General features: G+C 43.9%; 1 protein-coding gene across 1 annotated transcript in view; it reads left to right on the top strand.

The window, feature by feature from the left end:
- The first annotated feature begins 2,856 nt into the window (after positions 1-2,856).
- The window catches only part of LOC147889423 (uncharacterized), a 39,783-nt gene continuing 22,362 nt past the window's right edge, over positions 2,857-20,277 (top strand). Inside the window, exon 1 of the mRNA XM_087391249.1 lies at positions 2,857-3,141. Coding sequence (XP_087247375.1) covers positions 2,857-3,141 — 285 coding nt within the window. The remainder of the gene's footprint in view (positions 3,142-20,277) is intronic.

Raw genomic sequence — 20,277 nt, 5'->3', positions numbered from 1 at the left:
CCCAAGGTTTCAGAAGAAGTATGATTGATCATTGCCTCTACACTAAAAGGGCTAAGGATAATAGCCTGATACTCCTGGCACTTTATGTGGATGATATGTTACTGGCTAGCAAGAACACTTATGAGCTTGATGCATTGAAGGCCAAGTTGCATGAGGCCTTCGACATGAAGGATTTGGGACCTGCAGATCATATTCTTGGTATGCGCATCACGCGTGACTGGAGTAGGAAACTCCTTTGGCTTTCACAAAAGGAGTATGTTACAAAAGTGTTGTAACATTTCACTATGGAGGGGGCGAAGGCAGTAAGTACGCCATTGCCTCCATATGTGAAACTGAGTTAGGCAGATAGTCCCAAATTAGATGAGGAGAGAGCCATGATGGTGGCCAAGGTTCCTTATGCATCAGCGGTTGGGAGTCTTATGTATGCTATGATAGCTACTAGACCGGACATTGCATTTGCAATGGGAGTTGTTTGCCGGTATATGGCTAATCCAGAAAAGAGGCATTGGGAGGCAGTTAAGTGCATCATGAGATACATGAAGGGTACCAAGGAGGTGTGTATCTGCTTTGGCAAAGAAGAGATGCATGTATTTGGGTGCACAAATTCAGACTATGTAGGGCATGCGGATAGCGGGAGGTCCACTTCTGGTTATGTGTTCACCTTTGCAGGTGGTGCAGTGTCATGGATGTCTAGCGCATAGAAGTGTGTTGCTTTGTCTACCACAGAGGTCAAGTATCTTGCAACCACAGAGGGTTGCAAGGAGGCTATATGGCTTGATCGGCTAGTGAGAGATTTGGGGATTCATACAGGTGTACCGACATTACATAGTGATTCCATGAGTGCTATTCAACTAGCACGGAATCCGGTCTTTCATGCAAAGACCAAACACATTGAGGTCAGGTACCATTTTATCACAGGGAGATACTTGAGGACAAGCGCATAGAGTTTGTCAAGGTTCATACAGATGATAACCCTGCATATATGCTGACAAAGAGTCTACCTAGTCAACGGTTTGACTATTGTTATGTTTTGGTGGGCATTGGATAGTATGCTCATTAGTTGTTCTCTCTTAAAGGCACATTGGCCTTTAAGTGGGAGGTTGTAGGGGTTAAAGGCCACTGTACCTTAACCCTGGTTATGTACAATACTCAAACACACATATATATATGGATGACATAGAAGGGTGTTCTGCACCCACCAAAACTTGTGTGACTCTCTCTTCTGGCTCTCCCTCTCTCTCTCACCTTCTTCCATTTCGCTTCCGTTGTTGAGATCTCTCACTTCTAAGGTTGTATAGACTCAGCTGGCTTGGAGAACGAAATAATGGTGATTTGACATCCTTATTGATCTTTTGTCTCTTAAACTGAACAATATATCACAGTTTCCCTTCTTTTCCTTCTATCATAGATCTCTGAAAAATACTCAAATTCTCCAAAAACTCATAAGAGCATTACAATACTTCAAAATCTAATATCTCAAGCTATAAGAAGCAAAATGAGGAGCTTATTGAGCCAAGATAAAGGGGACTGTATATAAGATCGATACTAGAGATATGAAAGTGCTACAATGTAGTGCCCCATAAATAATCTTAATCCTTCACCAGACCTTCTGACATTCATCATGAGTACATGCCCCATTTTGATGCTTGGTCTCTGATACCATGTGAAAGTGGAGAGAAGAGAGGGAAAAAGTGAGTGAGAGTGTACACAAGCATATAACCTCTATTGAAAAATGAAAGAATATGCACTATATACAATTAAGCATTAGGTTAGGTTTGCTCCCCATTTGCCCTAGATTTTCCTTAATGTGAACCTTAGTCCATACCACTCTACCGTTATATACTATTCACAATATGTGTGCGTGGTATTTACATGATGTTGAAATTGTCACTCTGTGCTGAATGGGGTTGTGAGGGTGGACACGTGCATGAGATGTAGCCCATTACAATATTACCCAAGGAGCAAAAGGGAGATGAATTTCATTCGTTACTTAAAAGAGAAACTCAAGACCCCGAGGAGTATGCATTCCATTCGTTATTTTAAAGAGGTACTTGCTTAAACAAATTAATATGAACTTATATCCAAAAGGAGCAAGGCATTCCATTCGTTTGCTTTACACCTCTATTGTCATCTTTTCCATGTCTTGCCTATGGCTTGCCTTTTGCGTGGCAAGGAGGTTTGACTGCCCAAGTTTGGGTGCTCAAGCAGCTACATGTAATTAATCGCGCTGTAATTCATCCTCAATCTAAAACTTACCCATGGATGAAATGCTAAAAATGAGGAGACCTAGGGTTAATAATTAATAAGATGCTTGTTATGTCATATCATACTTTTTCTATGAGGAATGCTGGGTGGCATCTACCTCTCTATCGGGGCATGTTCCCAAGGAGCTTGGGGGTGTGCACCCAGGCGGCCATTTGGACACACATGCTAGACTTTCAGGCGGGTGCGAGTTCGAGTATGGGTATGCGAGTGGTAGCTCTTTGAATCCACCCAACCCTTGGCTCATCTATTTGGGCACCTAGGTGCTCGTGTATGGGCAACTATGCAGGTCCAATCGTCTTGCTCCTCCAGCGATTCTTCCTCCCGTCCTGCTCTAGCACCCTTTTTGCAAAGTCTGCTTAGGGAGCGAGCCGCCGCGCAGGGACGGACTGAATTGCTGCATGTAGCACCTACTCACATTTTAAAGGCAACTTGCTCGTTTTACCCGATCCGAGTATCAACCTATGTAGCATAGACAAAATGCAAATTCCATTGGTTACGTAAAAGGAGAGAGACTTACTGAAACGAGACTCTTCGCCAACCTACGTGTGTGCCCGCTGCCATCTTCTTCCTCATTTCATCGTCGCCGCAGCCATGCTACGCCACACTCTCCTCCTCGCCTTCCGCCCTCGCCCTCCCCTTCTTCATCGCCACCCCCCCTCCCTCCATCGTTCCCCCACTTCTCCCTTCTCTGTTTCCCGCCTCCATTCCACTTCCCACCGCTCCCCTTCCCACACTCCCGCTTCCCTCCTCCCTCACACTTCGCCTACCCCTCCCGGCTTCGTTCACCTTTACCTGCAATTACTCGAGAAGCATCCCATTTTGACCAAGAGCATCACCGCTGCCACCATCTTCTTTTTCGCGGACGCCACATCTCAGGTGCGTTGCTGGTGCATTGAAAGTAGCTTTTCTTTATTAGACGTTCAGGAGAAAGCAGTATGTAGATGTCTTTTTGGTAGTAATTCCCAAAAAACGACACAAACCGCATAGGTCAATATATACCCATCGAGGTTGGCTTCATAAACTTTGGCACTACGTCTTTCTAAAACTCCTTTATAATCAATACATATCGAATACGAGGCCTGCGGATAGATTTAGGGGGGTTTGGTTTGTCGTATCCACTGCATTGAAGAGGCGTGGACCCCTCCCTCCCGTCCCGGAAAAACGAAGCGCCAAGATGAGCAAAAGTTTATGGACGTGGGGATCAAACCCACGACCTGTCTACAAGATTCTGAACGCAACCACACCACACATGCTTATGTACATATGGGTCTTGTTTATAAGCAAGCTCCCTGTTGTGTCCAGCGTCGGAAAAGAGCTCCCGCGATGGTTGGGTCCGTCGCGTCCGCTACTGACAAACCAAACCCCCCTAAATCTATCTTCATCCCGTCTAGGTATGTAAAAGAGAGCATGTAGCACAAGGCTCAATGACCTGTAGAACCTGCGAACCCCAGTGTGTGTGGAAGCTTCCAGATCTTCGTCCCTCTTTATGTAACCCATCTGCAAGCTTATGTCGTAGGATAAACATGCCCCTATCATGCGTGTTCACCCAATTTAACAAGATAAAACTCTGTGTAGCATACTCTTTGCTTTCATTTACGCCTGCTTTGTTCCTACTTGCTATAATGCACGCCCCTCCTCCCACAAAACCCAATACTCCCTATTATGACTATACTTCGAAAAATGGGAAACACTACACATGTATGTTCACATTTCCCTATTGGGCCCCAGTGTAAATTGATTCTCTTTATGATATCGCACACATGTAATATGGTGATTTACCCTCAATACATAGGTTGTGCAGCAGGAGGTGCAAGCACATGACGAGCTTTGCTCATGCCTGTTTGTATAGGTGACCCTTTGCATAAGACAAATTTTCAAGCTTGCCTACATGGCAAGCACAGAGTGTGGGGAGGAGATCAAGAGTGGTGAAGGAGGGGCTATGAGCTAGCTACCTTGTATTTAGGTGAAGCTTATCATTGCAAGGGTGGTTTTCTTTTCCATTTTATCTTTATGGAAGTCTCTGTGTCTACCTAGTGTCCTCCACTTGGACCTCTTGAGTTTTGTCTAGCTGGTGTCTAGCCTAGTGTCCTCCACTTGACCTCTTGAGCTTTGTCTAGTTGGTGTCTAGCCTAGTGTCTGCATCTTGAGTTTGAGGTATTGTGAGACTAAGCATTGGAGAATGCACCCTCACATTGAATTGGTAAGCATTCACAACACTTAGAGTAGATATGTAACACATCAGGGGTGACTCCTTGCAAAAAGTGGCCCTAGGAAAACAGTGATACCCACAAATGTTTCGACCCAACCTTCAACAAATTTTGGCGATCACAATGGAACACTTATTTTGATGAGAAGGTCATTTGCAACAACATTGCTTGTCTCATGAGTTTCCACATAGTTGCAAGGTCCACATAGTTGCAAGGTCCTTTGTCTTGCATTAAGTGCAGCATTCTCGCTGAGTCCTATGCACGACACTTCTTTGTCTAAGGGACTAAGTGAGCGGACAAAGAGATATCTTAGGAGATTGGAGGGAAAGCAGCCTAGAAGAGTGAGAATGGATTGACTTTAGTGGGTATATGTACAATGGAATACTGTACATGTCCGCATTGCCAAACCATTTTTACAATGAAGCTACTTCTCACATTGAACTTGCGCGTGAGGTTGTGAAAGCTACTAACTCTATAGAATGATGGGATATCTCAAGGTGTATGCCTCAGGCACACCTTGGTTTCTATGTGTGAGTGCTAGAGGCACAGTTAGGTGCCCACAAGCACAGTTAGATGGTGGAGAGCCACATAGGATGATTGAGAGAATCTAGGAGCAGATTGAGGAGATGATTGTGGAGCTCTAAAGTCATCAGTGATGTCAGTGAGCATGTATGAGGTGCCTACTTAAGGACCTCACTCTTCTTCATTCCAAAAAATGTAAGTAATGCAAGTATTCTGAGTTTGTGTCCACTCTTTGCTTTCCTTTCAGCTTACCAACATGGTATCAGAGCCCTTTGATCCCCCTTGAGCCCATTTTTGCCACATCATCATCTTCTTCTTCATCTTCTTCTTCTCCATTTTCCTCCTTCTTCCCAAAATCTTTGAGAGCTTGGTTCTCCGCCATTGCCTGCTCCGCCATTGCCTGAGCCCTCTTAGGAGTAGATGGGCGACCTCAAGACGAAGATTTTGAGCCATTTTTCAGCTCATTTGGTTCAGTAACGAAGGAGAAATCGTCAAAACTCAGGTTCAGCCTGTAGCAACTCCCCCGGGCAAAAGTGCGCACCATTTCGTCCAACCTCTGTGCTGGATCCTCTCTGGTATATGAGCTTTCTTTTGCTTCAGAAAGCCCTCTTTTCCTTGCTTTGAAGAGTGAGCTACAAGCCCTCCAAGTTCAGCCTTTTGGTTTTGACAGTTTTGGACAAGTTTTTGAAGATGATGCTACATGAAATGCTACTCTAGCATTTCTGGTTTTTTGAAACTTTCAATAACTTCAGTACAAGTGTGGCTTTAGTTTTGTTTTGAATTGCTAGACCTGGTTTTGATTGGAAAGTATTCATTTTAGCCACCTCTATGAAGCATGTAAGAAGAAGCATCATTGTTTGAAATTTGGTCACAAGACTTTGCTACATTAAATGCTTATATTTTGAAGCATTTCAGTTGTTATTCTAAGCTCTGTAAGAGAGAAGACACTGCCCAATACCTGGGTTAGACCCTCTCATGGCTTGCTTATGCAAAATATGTGAAAAGCCAAAACATAAAGCAATGTCTTGTTATGCTACAAAGGATGAAAATGTCAACTTGACTTCCTTGTTGAAGATTGTCAAAACAATGGTTGCCAAAAAGGAAGAAACTACAAAGCCAGAGATCTACCCTCTCATGGCACTTTTATTTGACTCCAAGTACAAGAAAAAGATGAAGGTCAGATACCTAAGATATGCTTCTCTACACAACTATGGAGATGACAAGATAATTGTTCTCTTGAAGGATATGATTTTCAGATCCACTTGTTCTATCATAGTACCATCTTATAAGACACTAGACACTGCCCATGTGGTAAGACCTTGCCTTGACATGGATATTTTGCCTCCACAAGATGAGGCATCCCATGAAGATTATGCATTTTAAATCATCTCTATGTATGCTCCAGATCTCTCTTTTTATGTCAAGGTACTCAGCCTGGATAGTCCTCCAAAATGAATGAAATAAACTATTGTGTTTTTGTGTGTTTTGTAAACACCTCTGGTCACCTTATGATGTAGGCCATGTGTATGTTTTGCTCCATGGTACCTCCTGCAGACATTGTGTGCATGTACATGCAAGGGAGATAACCATTGGAAAGTTTTTTTGTATCCCTTTTGTTTACCTTACACCCAAGGGAACCCTTGCTAGCATGAGAACCTAGCCATAGATTTATCCTTGACCACCATGAGATGGCATGAGAAACTATGAGACTAGATGTATCCTTGACATAGCCTGAGGCATTCCCTTGAGGGGGGGTTTGATGGGATATCTCAAGGTGTATGCCTCAGGCACACCTTGGTTTCTATGTGTGAGTGCTAGAGGCACAGTTAGGTGCCCACAAGCACAGTTAGGTGGTGGAGAGCCACATAGGATGATTGAGAGAATCTAGGAGCAGATTGAGGAGATGACTGTGGAGCTCTGAAGTCATCAGTGATGTCAGTGAGCATGTATGAGGTGCCTACTTAAGGACCTCACTCTTCTTCATTCCAAAAAATGTAAGTAATGCAAGTATTCTGAGTTTGTGTCCACTCTTTGCTTTCCTTTCAACTTACCAACATAGAAACCCTTGTCTACCTAGAGCAAGAGAAGTGGTTGAATTTTCATAGAAACTCTAAGTTGGCCAAGGTGGAGGAAGTACAGAGGGAGGAGACAAGAAGTATAGAGTGGAAGTGACGACGGGGCAAGGAGGGGATACCAAAGGAACCATAGTCTCGAAATCAACTCCCATGGGAGCAGCCAATGAATCTAGAGCAGGAGTAGGAGGCAACATTTTGCTATCACCACCTCCACCACCCCTCACCCAGCATGGAGAGGGAATGCTTGCTTGAGCGTTCTTTTTTCTCATGAAATAGACTTCTATTAAGTATGAAAGAAGCATCAAGAGTAAAGCACTCAAGGTAGAAATGCATCATGCAAAGCATGAGAAACACGTGGTAAAGCATCACTCAAAACATATGGGCATATCCAAGTTCTTAGAGAAACTAGGACTGTGGCTGAAAGTTCCACACCATGCCAGTAAGAGATTCAGAGAGGATTGCCTCTCCACTTTCCAGAAAAAATCATCCTTTGTTTTTTGTAAAAAGAGACTTGTATTAAGTATGAATGAAACTTGAGGAGTGAAGCTCAAGGGAGAAGTACATCATGCGATGCATAAAAGAACAAAATAAAATCAAGCTCTTGTAGTAAAAGAGCTGGAAAATAACCAAGGTTGAGGCTAATAGTGCCACCTCAACCCTGTGGGGACTTTCAGGAAGAAAGGGAAGCCACTCCAATCTCTCAAGAAAACATTCTTGTTGGTAGAGGTTGCTCGTGACGGTCCCTACATAGTCCCCCAAATGGCTATCAAGGTGTGGTGTGTGCAGTGTCTGTCCAGATACTAGCCAATGTGTGAGCACGGTGGACTTGGGAACCATCCAAAGCCTCTATACATCTGGATCTCCAAATATGCCACGCTGCTATGCTTGCCAGAATCTCCCATGGAGTATCCACAGAAGCATCTGCAGGTCTGTACAGAGAGCCGGGAAAATCATCCATAGAAATTGACTCAACCAGATGCGTTGAATCGAAAGAGCCCGAGCAGAGTCATGTCTCCATAAAATACATGAGGCCCTGAAAAAGAGAGCCATGCTACCAAGACCCAGGTCATGAAGAAAGGAGAACACATAAAGGTGCTCAAAAGTCTAGCGATCCCCTTTAAAATGATAATCGCTTGTCTGCAGTCCCATAGGCAATGCTGAATAGACTCATCAGCAGACGGCAACAAGGACAAGTGGAATTTATCCCAAACCTCAACCTCCATTGATTCACTGCAATCCCTCCATGAATAGAGAGCCAAAAGAAAAGAGTGATTTTCATTCCTGAGGGATTTCCAAAGCCTCTTCCAAAAGCATTTTTGCAAAATTAGGGAAATGTGAAAATTTTCCCAATGAGGAGCTTTGGTGGGCTTCCAACCTCTACGGATGAGCGGGAACCTATTGGCATTACTAACCATGTATCGAAAGAAGCGGAGGCTCTTCTCTCGATACTTTGCATCGATCCATTCCCACTCCTCGGGTCCCATTGCAAATACTTTATGGGCACACCTCCATAAAGTCTCCATGATTCCAAGGGAATGGGACCTAGGTTGGGGTCTAAGTACCATCTTAAATTTAAAAAAAGTTGTTCCAACAACCCTGACAGGCTGAAATGCAATATGCAAAAGAATATCATCAGTCGATCTCGAAAGCCTTATCCCAAAGACCAAGGCATCCCCGTCTGGTCCCCATAATCCCACAACCTGAAGGGGGACCCCTGAACTTCAAAGACCAAGGCATCCCCGTCTGGTCCCCATAATCCCACAACCTGAAGGGGGACCCCTGATCTCAAAAAGGCTCCTAGCCATGTGTGACTAGAAATCTATCAGCCAAAGAACCCAATCCAATGTGTATGGCTGCATCAACCTGCTGGATTCTCCTTGCACTCCCTTTGAGGTGACTGACTAACTATAATTGAAAATCATCCAAAATTCATTTGAAAATCTTCCAAGAACCTATAGAGGAAAAATGACCTCTCTCCCATGCAGACCACTGCATATAGTGGGAGGTACCTAGCAGTCTACCATGCTCATCAAGTATACGATTATTCCACATGATGGGTTGCATGTCAATCTCTTCCCGAGACGTAGGGGGAGTCTCCAAAGAATGCTCCTGAAGCTGGCCCAAGTTTTCAGGAGAGCAGCCATAAGAGGAGAGGAAGGAACTCTGAGATGGACTGATGTAAAGATTCATTTGGTGCTATCATTCCAATCTCCACCAATGGAAGGAGTGCAAGACTATATGCATCTAATAAAGAAGTCCTTCCAAGGTTCCTACCTCGGCAAGAGTCCTCTAACCACCATCTTGCATAATAAACTCTATTCTGCAAGAATGGATCTACTATATTGAGTTCACCTTCCCATTTGGGTAGAATTAGAGTCTCCCATGCCATTCTGGCTCTGGTATCTGCTACTGAATCATCTAGGCCATTCCAAATAAAAATCCTTATCGGTATTTTGAGCTGAGTGATGCAGTCCCTAGAGTGACAACAACAGGAACAAACAAACCAAGCCATGGCCAGCAATGCTTGGTTGACCACCACTACCGTGGAGGCGAGGTCAAGTTTGGCTGAGCTCCAAAAAAGAAGCTTCCTCCTGACACTGTCAAGCACAGGACCAAATTTCTGCAATCGAGATATGCCAGAAGCCCAGATACCTGATAGGGACAACCTCTTTGGATCCCAGTAAAACCAAAATCAGCCCCCAAGCTAGGGTGTCCTCATCACTAATACCAAAACTATTGGATTTGTTCCAATTTAGGTGTGGACCTGCTGCAAGGCAAAACAAATCCAAGGCTGCTCTAAAGGATGTGAGATTCTATGTGTTGGCAAACAAAAAAACAGCAGTGTCATCAGCCAGCTCACTATGCAAGAGCTCCACATCCTGTCTGAGAGGAAGTCTCAGCCCAACAATGTCTGTTTTGGATCTAAGAAATTTGTTCATTGCTATAGCCACAAATAAATACAAGAAAGGGGCAACCTAACGAACTGATCTAGAAATTGAAATCTTTCCCCCCTTTCTCCTCTGATGAGTACCTGGTTGTGGGCTGATTTGTATAAGGATGAGACCCCTATAATCTATGCATCTAAAGAACCAAAACATGTAAGGGTACCTTCCAAAAAACCTTAATCTACTCTATCATATACCTTTTCAAAATCCAAGAGTAGAATGGCAAGACGGTGGCCACTCTACATGTCCCAATTAGAATCTTCCCAGAAGGAAAAATTATTATAAAAAATGCTTCTACCATGCATGAAAACAGTTTGCATATCGTGAATAAAATCAAATAGAATGGGCTGCAAACGCAGACTGATTGCTTTGTCCAAAATCCTATAAAAAGTTTTCAATAAAGAGATGTCTCCATTGGAAAATTAAATTTTTGCAACCTCCTTTTGGGATAAGATGATGAGACCCTTTGTAAGTGAATCGGGCATCTACCAAAGTCCCAAATGCCTTATTCAGGGCTGAGGTAACATAGTCCCCAATCATGTCCCAGAAAGCAATTAAAAAGGGAGGTGTCAATCCATCTAAACTCCGGCATCTACCGTTGTGGAGGGCAAGAAATGTAGTCCTGAATTCTGTATTGGTGAAAGGGGCATCAAGTAAATCTATCATATAGGGTTCCACCTATAACGTAATAATATGTCTGCAAAATCGCTGAGATACACTCTCTCTACCATGTCTTGGGCTAAGAGTAGAGAGGAAGTGTTTATTGACTCTTTCTCCCATCTAGATCCAGAAGGATTTCCAAGCATGGGAGGCAATCTCCTTCCTTGAGCACTTCCTCTTCTTCCCAAGCCTCGCCTCCAGCTACTCCATCATCCTGCAAATAGGCCGTACAGCCCACTATAAGCAGGCCGTACAGTCCATATGGAATGTACAGACTGTTTTCGTGAAGTGCCCGCCTGTCCGTACAACCTGCCCACGCATCTCTAGCTCCACGCTGCCCACGCTGCTGCTGCTCACGCAGCTCCTGCTGTCCACGCAGCTCTAGCTCCTGCTGCCCATGTAGCTCTGTAGCTCTGCTCCAAACTTCCACTCACTTCAGCAGCCCACACATCACTTGCTGTCCACATTATCTTCAGCTCTTCTCTGTCCTGCAACAGACCCTCTTCTCTGCCCGTCCCGTCAACAACAAGTGAAGCTGCTCCGAGCTTGATGTGAGCTCCAAACACTTCCTGACTTCTCCAATTACCGCCTTGATTGTCCTTGGTGCCCGAGCTCCACTTTTGACTGACTCTCCGAGTGCTCGTAACACCTCCGGCCTCTACTTCGACATCGGTGACTCTCCCTTAGCCATTGTGAGCGTCACTATGTAAGTGCTCCATCTAGCTACCCCATGGACTTCATCGACACATCTTTTGGGGCATTCCTGCCTAGCGCTTCTTCAACATCGTCATCGTCTCGCAAGGACGTGCACACGTGTGCAGTGGCTACTTGGAGGACATCTCTTATCATAAGAGATCTATTTTTTTATTACTACAGCTTGATGTATTTTGGGGTCCTCTGCCCTGGGTAGTCTCCCTAAAATGATATGTATTGAGTGTTTGGTTTTCATTGAGTCAATAAAGGTTCTCAGCCTTGGATAGTCCTCCTCAAATGATGTGTTATTTCCTTTATGAGTGTGTGGCTTCCTACCAAGTCTTGTTATGAAGCCAAGGGGGGATGTACTGTGGGAGCCATATGTATTGGCTTTGATAGGTCTATTTGTCTATCAAGCGTGGCCGAGTTTCAGGATGTTTGTGCATTTCCCAAGACCGATTTGTTGGGTCAAGTAGCCATGCTTCATTTGAGTCTCTAAGCTACTTGGGGTGCACAGAGTAGTAGACTCCATCATTGTCATGTTCTGTTCTTGGTTCCATTCCAGTACTCTCTCACCTTGCCTTCATGAGGGGGTGTTGGAATATGAAGCCAAAGTGAGTCAAAAATGAGTGTACTAGGTGTCTAGGGGGTGTTTTATAGTCTAGTGAGTCCTAGACATGCCACGTGTCATATTGGGAGTTATCCCATATACACTATGGCTTTCTAGAGTCTAGTGTCACACTATATAGTGTTGTACTTGTCTTGAGTCTTTTCACATCAGTCAACATCAAGCTTTATATCATGTGAGTATTTTGGTTATCATTGCCTAGCACTTGTTCTTTCATTTGCTTTCCATTTTGCCTTTCCATTATGCTTTCCATATTTCCATTCCGTTCCTAGTTAGCTTGGCATTCTCCTACCACCATGTTTCTTCACCTTATGCCCACTAATCAATAAAATAACCCACTGTGCTTTGGAGGGAAAAATGACACCATGTCGGACCACAAGAGGAAGAACGGAATCTAGTATGGAAATGCATGTTACCTACCTTGTGCCCAAAGCAGGAGACCAAAAAGTATGACCTGAAAGAAATTTACCCAACTTTGAGCAATCTCTAGCATCCAATTTGTGTTCCTAAAGAAGAAGTAGCTCAATGGGACCACCAAAGACACTTGGATGAAGCTGATTACGGATCAACTACCTACAAGACGACAATGAGGCACACCATTGAGGCCCTGAATGTTCCAACTAATGATTATCATCTGCGGGACGAAATAGGGTGGAACACCTTATCTGACCTCATGGTGGCAGAAACAAATCCCTTTGGGGTAGTGGGGGTCCTGGAATATGTATGAGCGAGGGTAGGGTAAGCCTCGAGGGAGAGAGCCCTAAGAGCTACCCTGTTGATAGGGAAGCCGATAACTATATCCTCCTTTCTCCTGTTTTCATTTCAGCTGGCAACTATGTTTCTCACAGACACTAAGGATACAATCGTGTGGGGGAGACCTTTACTTCTCTTGGAAACCTAGAGAAGAGAATAGAGATACCTAGGTTTATTTCGGTGGAGCAATAGATTGCTCCTATTTTGGAGAGTGTTTGTCCCAAACTCTTTTATTGGAGTGACACCAAGCTTTCCTTGATAGGGACGGCTTTGTGTTAACGAGGTCCTTTTAGATATGGCTTGATATATTGCATCCTAATGGTGCTTTCAAACATCGGACAGCTCAAACTCTCTGTGCACAATTTCCTATAGGTAGGGTCGGATGGTACTTGGACACTAGGGTAAAAGTTGTTGGGCAGACAAACTCACATAGATTGGCAGCCTAGGTATCATCGCTAGAGATGTAGAGTAGAGCCCTCTTCAACAAGGTGATTGTTTTAGGGCTTGCTCCAGACTCAGAGCACGGGAAGCTCACGGATGTCCCATTGATTAAGATGGTTGATGAGGATTTGGCGACTAGTTTGGTTGAATATGTTGGAAAATGACGATAATGCTGAACCCATGGCTTGTATAACTCCTAAAATGTCATATCTTGATTAGGCTCAGTCAGAAGCTGATTAGTAATTGGTAGTGTCGGTCGCTTTTGCTAAATGCTGATTTGGAAGATGCTTCTCACTGAGCACTGCTCTAGCCTTGTCTGCTAAAGTCCTATTCTTCCTTTCAGCTATGGCATTCTAGTGAGGATGTGGTCATCAGAAATGTTAGGATCTATGACAAAGACCTTAACTACTTGGCACCCCTGAAGGAACATGGTAGAGAGGGGGGGAGAGAGAGGGTAGGCTAGGGAGAGAGAAAGTGATACTCAAAAGGAGACATAATGAAATGGAAATGAAATGACGAGCAATGAACAAAAATGAGAGTACTCACATGTAGACCAAAGAGCTTGTAGCTTGATACTTGATTCTAGACAAGTACAACTCTTATATAAGAGCACACACACACATATGAACACCTATGCATATGGGATAACTCTCAATATGACACGTGGCATCCATAGGACTCACTAGACTATAAAACACTCCCTAGACACCTAGTACACTCATCTTTTACTGACTTTGGCTTCATATTCCAACACCCCCCCATGAAGGCAAGGTGAGAGACTACTGGAATGGAACCAAGAACAGAACATGACAATGGCGGTCTAAGGTGAGGGACTATTGGAATGGAACCAAGAATAGAACATGACAATGACGGTCCTCAAACTGTGTACCCTATGTAACTCAGAGGCTAAAGTCTGAGCGTGTTCAGAGGTTGATCCAAGCACTCTCATGGCTTGAGACTCAACATGCTCAGAGGCTCACGTTATAGCATGGCTACATGACCAGCTCATAGGTCTAGGAATACACCACCATCCTGGGACTCGGCCAAGCCTGATAACGAGACCTATCAAAGCCAATACATGGCTCCCACAATACATCTCCCTCTAAACCTATCAAATTCAATATATGGCTCCCACAGTACATCCCCTCCTGGCTCCAGGGGCTAATGAGAGACATGGAGCCACACACCAAAACAAAATAGGAAAATACATCTTTTTAGGAGGACTATCCAAGGCAGAGAACCTTTGACTCCACACACATGATTTATTTGCATTCATTTTGGGGGACAACCTAGGGCAGAGTACCCTTGACTCAAACAAGAAAGTAGTAAAGATATATTTCATTCATTTTATGCATAGCAAGGGCAGAGAACCCATAAGCCCGAAGTAGCTACCGCACAAGAGTGTGCACATCCTGATGCAAAGAGGTGTGTCGATGAAGAACTAGGAGAGAATGCCCTCGAATGATGTGTCGATGAAGGCCATAGGAGCAGCTACCAAGGAAGCTCACGTCATGACTCTCAATGTGCCGATCGAAGAGTCACTAAATGCGCAGAAGAGGCTCAAAAAAATGAGCGAAAGTGCTCAAGGGAGCTGCCCAAATCATTGCTGGAGGTCACGGGAGTCCAAATCTGAGCAAAAAATGCCAAAAAATAGCCTAAAACTGCTCGGAATCACCTTTTGACAAGTTGTACGGACTCCTGGCACTGTCGCATATTCGCCTGCAAAGGTCCGTACAGCTCAAAAGGTCAAAAAACAGCCGCTAGATTGCTCCAAATAAGTTTCTGGCAACCAACTGATGAGGAATGTCCGCCAATGCTGAGGGAGAACCACGAACTGATGCGGGAGTGAGCTGAACTCACAAACGAGGACCGCGGAGTACTTGATGGCGAGGAACCATGGTGAGGCTAAGGGAAGGGAGGCTCTACCTTAGAGGAGAGGGAAGCTTCCATTTGCAGGCTTCTCTCATCCTCTAGATAGAGCAAGAAGAAGGGGTAGGTAGGAAGGGAGGCTCTGATACCACATGAAGGAACATGGTAGAGAGGGGGAGAGAGAGAGGGTAGACTAGGGAGAGAGGAAGTGATACTCAAAAGGAGACATAATGAAATGGAAATGAAATGACGAGCAATGAAGAAAAATGAGAGTACTCACATGTAGACCAAAGAGCTTGTAGCTTGATACTTGATTGACTTGACACTAGACAAGTACAACTCTTATATAAGAGCACACACACACATATGAACACCTATGCATATGGGATAACTCCCAATATGACACGTGGCATCCATAGGACTCACTAGACTATAAAACACCCCCTAGACACCTAGTACACTCATTTTTACTCACTTTGGCTTCATATTCCAACAACCCCAACCAATCTGATTGCCTCTGTCACTGAAGAGGGAAAACTAGAGACGAGGGGGATCTCAGTGACCACTCAAAAAGCAGCTCTAATCATGGTGAGAAGCTGATGGTACACCTGGAGCACACTTAGAAATATGATAAATAGAGATGTTGTGTGCCTATCCTCCTCTACTGAGTCTAACCCAAGAGAGAAGGGCTTGAAGAAAATCTTCTTGGAACTGAGCACTAAAGGGATGGCATTGAGCATAGTGCTCACAGCTCAAGAGTTTCAAATGCCACCTGAAACAACCCTCATCCCAATAATCGAACGTCAGTAGGGCTTGAGGTGATGTCCTCAGGTAAGGCCGCAAGCATCCAGTCCCTAGCTTGTGATTTGGAAGGGTGGGACCATGGATGCATGCAAAGAGTGTGGTAGAGCTCTTGTCGAGCATTGATGCATAGATCTTGGACACGACATGTCCAACCATAATGGTCCTGTAGTTTTTGGGGCTCATGGGATCCCCTAGCTTGTGAATGGGAGTGATGGTGTTAAGCGTCCACGTGTGAGGGAAACCGGTGCAAACGGTTTCGTAAAAAAGCTTTGCTAAGATCGGTGGCCAGAGGGAAACCGGTACACTCCCTACATCAACATCGAGCTTGAGTTGCTTCAACTCATCTTTAAAAAGGATGTATGCTGGCAAAGGAGCAAAGTATGATTGACTAAGTTTGAAGCCATCAATCACCAATTTCTAGGATGGAATGATCCCTTTGACCTAATGAATGATCCTTTTGCAAACTACAAAGACTCCAAAGAGGAGGTGTAGGTGTAGCAAGGAGCATCAGCCAAAAACTATGTCTTTCAATGTTTTCGATGAGTTGAAAAGATTGCTTGAGCTTCTTCTTTTTCTTCCATGAAAAGACATCTACTAAGTATGAAAAATACCCCAAGAGAAAATGCTTATGGCAGAAATACATCATGCATAGCATGAGAATTAAAATACCCTGAGTGGGCAAACAACATGTTTATCAAGAAGAGCTAGTAAGCACCAAAGTGGAGGCTAGAAGTGCCATCTTAACCTTGTGGTAAACTCCGAGAGAAAAGGGGAGCCACTCCACTCCTCGAGGAATATAGTCCTCTTGGCAGATGCCTCCCGGCGGGAGGATCCTTTCACGCTCACCCAAAATGCCATCAAAGGGCGTACAGTAGCTGTCCAAATACTAGCCGATGTGTGTGAAGGATGGACCTGGGGCTCCATGCATATGTCACCGAGTCCTAGGTAACGAAGAAGAGGGAACTAACAAAATTGCTCAAAAGATTAGCAATCCCTTCTAGATAAACCTTGCATGTTTGCAATCCCATAAACAATGTTTAAGGGACTCCTCAGCAGAAAGGCAATGAGAGCAAGTACGGCAAACCTGGACCTCCATAGGCACACTCCAATTCCTTCATGACTAGAAAGCCAAAAGAAAAGAGTGTTTTTTCTATTCCTAATGGATTTTCAGAGTCTTCTCCAACAGGATTTCTACAAGATTGTAGCAATCTGAAAATTCTCGCGATGAGTAGCTCTGCTAGACTTCCATAGCCCCTAAGATTGAGCTGAAACCTCCTGAAATTACTAACCGTGTAGCTAAAGAATGGGAGGCTCTTCTCACTGTCCCTTGCATCAATCCATTCCCACTCCCTGAGATCCCACTGCAAATACTTTATAAAAACATCTCTGTAGAGCCAAATCGTCCATGAATCCAAGGGAATGTCAGGGTCTAGATACCAATTTGAAATCAATAAGCACTGATCCACATGACCCAAAACCTGACAGGTTCAGAAACAATGTCCACAAGGATATCCTCATCCTTGGAACCTCTAGAGTGAACATCAAAAACCAAGGCATCCCTGTGTGAACCTCATCAAAATCCTATGACCTGAAGTGGGGTGGTAAAAGCCCTAAGCCTTGTAGAGCGGCCTATCATCTGTTAAAACCCAATCCAAGGGTAGGCCTACATCAATCTACTCAATTATTCTTTCAATTCCTCTGAGGTAAATTACTAATTGAAATTTGTGATCATCCGGAAGGTTTTAAAGTCCTTCCAAGAACCCATATAGGAAGCGGGTCCTATGTCCCACCTGCACCGTTTCATGTAATGAGAAGTACCAAGAGGTCTACCATGATCGTCAAATAAAAGCTATCATTCCACATGACAGGGTGCCTATCAATCTCTTACACAGAAGAGGGGGAGAACTCTCTTAAGATTACTCCTAAAGTTGCCCCAAGCTTTCAGGATGACAGCAATAAGAGGGGAGAAAGGTATCCTGAGATGCACTGAGGTGAAAATCCACGTGCTACTATCCATCCAATCTCCACCCATGAAAGGAGAGCAAGATTGTATAAAATGAAGGAAGAAATCTTTCCAAGGTTCCTGTCCTAGAAAAAGTCTCCTGACTACAACCTATTTCTAACTCTCAAGCAACGGATGGATTTTCAATTTGTTTGAGTCGCCCTTCCATGCTCGATTGACGAATGGCTACTCCATTCAGGCAATCCTCGACCAATTCCATAGCTGTGAGAACTTGCACATTCTCTTCTCATGTAGCTTGTGGATTAGTCAAGTCACCATGGCTCAGGGAAGAGATCTCAATAATGACCCCTTCATCACTGCATAATTAGGAGGTGTGGTAATCTTAGCAGCAAGTACTTTATCCTTCTATGGGATTTATCTTAATAGTAGAGTTCTTGGATGATCATATGCTTGAACCTTCTAAACTTGAAGGTGTATAAGAATTCCTTCTTCAAGTCTACCTAAGTTTTGAAATGGTCTTTTGAGAATTAACTAAATGCTGGCTACATCCTCCAAGGAAGAAAGAAATATATGAAGATAAGCATCCTCAGATAACCCCCCTTAGCCTTGAAGGTTATGAGAACTTCCTCACATTCACCTTGTTCAAAAGCTCAAGCAATTTGATAGCTTTGGCCAAAATCTTATCAAAAAGAGTGATTGGCCTCCGTTGGGCAATCAAAATATCCACGACTCCCCTTTGGGATAAGATGAATGAGACGCTCTGCAATTGGATCAGGCATAGCACTAGAGTTTCAAACGCCCTACAAGGCTGAGGTAACATCATGTCTCAAAAAGCAATGAAAAAGGAGGGTGTCAACCCATTTTAACCTAGGCCCTTGTCCTTCAAAAGGGCAAGAAGTGCAGTCCTAAATTCCAAATTGGTGAAAGGTGCATCAAGTAAGACTCTAATATTTATCTGGTGTAACCATGGTTCTTTTTTCTGGCCACATTTTTTATTTTCCATTATTGAGATCTCTTATTATTTTAGAGCTCTTATCGCCTTCAGTGCGAGCTGTCACCTTCAACGCGACCAATCACCTTCAATGTGATTCCATCACCTTCAGTGTGACACACCATCTTTAGTATGGTTCTCTGTCATCTTTAGCATGGCCATGGAACTTCAATATCCATTAGTCACATTCAATGACAGGATGTCAAAAGCTAGTGCATGGGGTGGACTTCACACCAGTGAAGTTACGAGGCGATTTGTCACCAGGCTATAAATATTCTAAAGTCAAAGCATAAGTTGACCATTTATCTGATCATAATTAAAGAGTTTTTCATTTGTGTAATTATGGTCAAAGAGTTCTTTTAATGGTCAAAGAATTGACTACGGTCAAAGAAACTTGACTTTGGTCAAGTAAGCCTGATTTCGGTCGAGGAGACTTGGTTTAGTACCAAGAGGGTTAACTGCGGTTAACCAAAGAACCACAGAGCTGACTACGATCAGAAAGTGTTGACTTCGGTCAACGAGACTTGGCATGCGCCAAGAGGGTTAACTACGGTTAACCAAGTTGCGCCAACTTCGGTTGGAGAGATGTGCAAGCTTTGGTTGGAGAGACTTGGCCATAATTAAGGCGCCTCGACCATTGGTCGAAGCCCCCTTAATTATGATCAAGAGCGTTGACTCCGATCAACCGGAGAATATATATATATATATATATATATATATATAATTGTAATGTGTGCACATGTGTTCAGTGGGAATGCCCACAGTAACTAGGATTAGTCCACAGTTTATTATTTGCATGCAAAGTGCTAACAATTAATGGGTGCCATGATGGTGCGTGTAGGAACAAAGTGGAGACAGGTTGTGAACACAAGTGAGCAAGGGTGCACACACAAGAAAGCTCAAATAGAAATGTTCAAATGAAACAATACAAGTACTTGGTATATATAGTACCCAAGTACTACTGGTCAACCATAGGATTGACTTTATGCCTACACCACCATATCTTTGTAATGTCTTACAAATCCCCCCTCAAAGATATGGCTGAAAGTACCTTGGAAACGTCTCAGGTGTACCCTGCAATACCTAAAGTACCATGGTTGCACAAAGTCATCCAGATGGATATGCAACCTATGGGAGTACATGAAAACAATGTCATTGTGAATCACTTCACAACCCCCTTGACATTGTGAGAATGTCTCTGGTCCCCAAGCCATGTCGATGTCATAAGAAAAGATTTGTTGACAGGGCTTTGGTGAAGATATCTGCCACATTGTCCTCAGATGGACAATAGATGAGATCAGTGAAGCCATCAGAAATACAATCCCGTACATAATGATAATGAATTTCAATGTGTTTCATGCGAGCATGAAAGACAGGATTGTTGGCTATGGCAATGCAACTCTGGCTCTCACAGAAGATAGAGTTTGCTTCGCCATCCTGTGCATGATGCAAGTCATGCAA

Source organism: Dipteris shenzhenensis, chromosome 20 (assembly GCF_047967505.1).
Source record: "Dipteris shenzhenensis isolate YYH24624 ecotype China chromosome 20, Dip_SZ_1.0, whole genome shotgun sequence".
NCBI classification, from domain to species: Eukaryota; Viridiplantae; Streptophyta; class Polypodiopsida; order Gleicheniales; family Dipteridaceae; genus Dipteris; species Dipteris shenzhenensis.
This window is presented reverse-complemented; position numbering and strand designations above follow the sequence as displayed.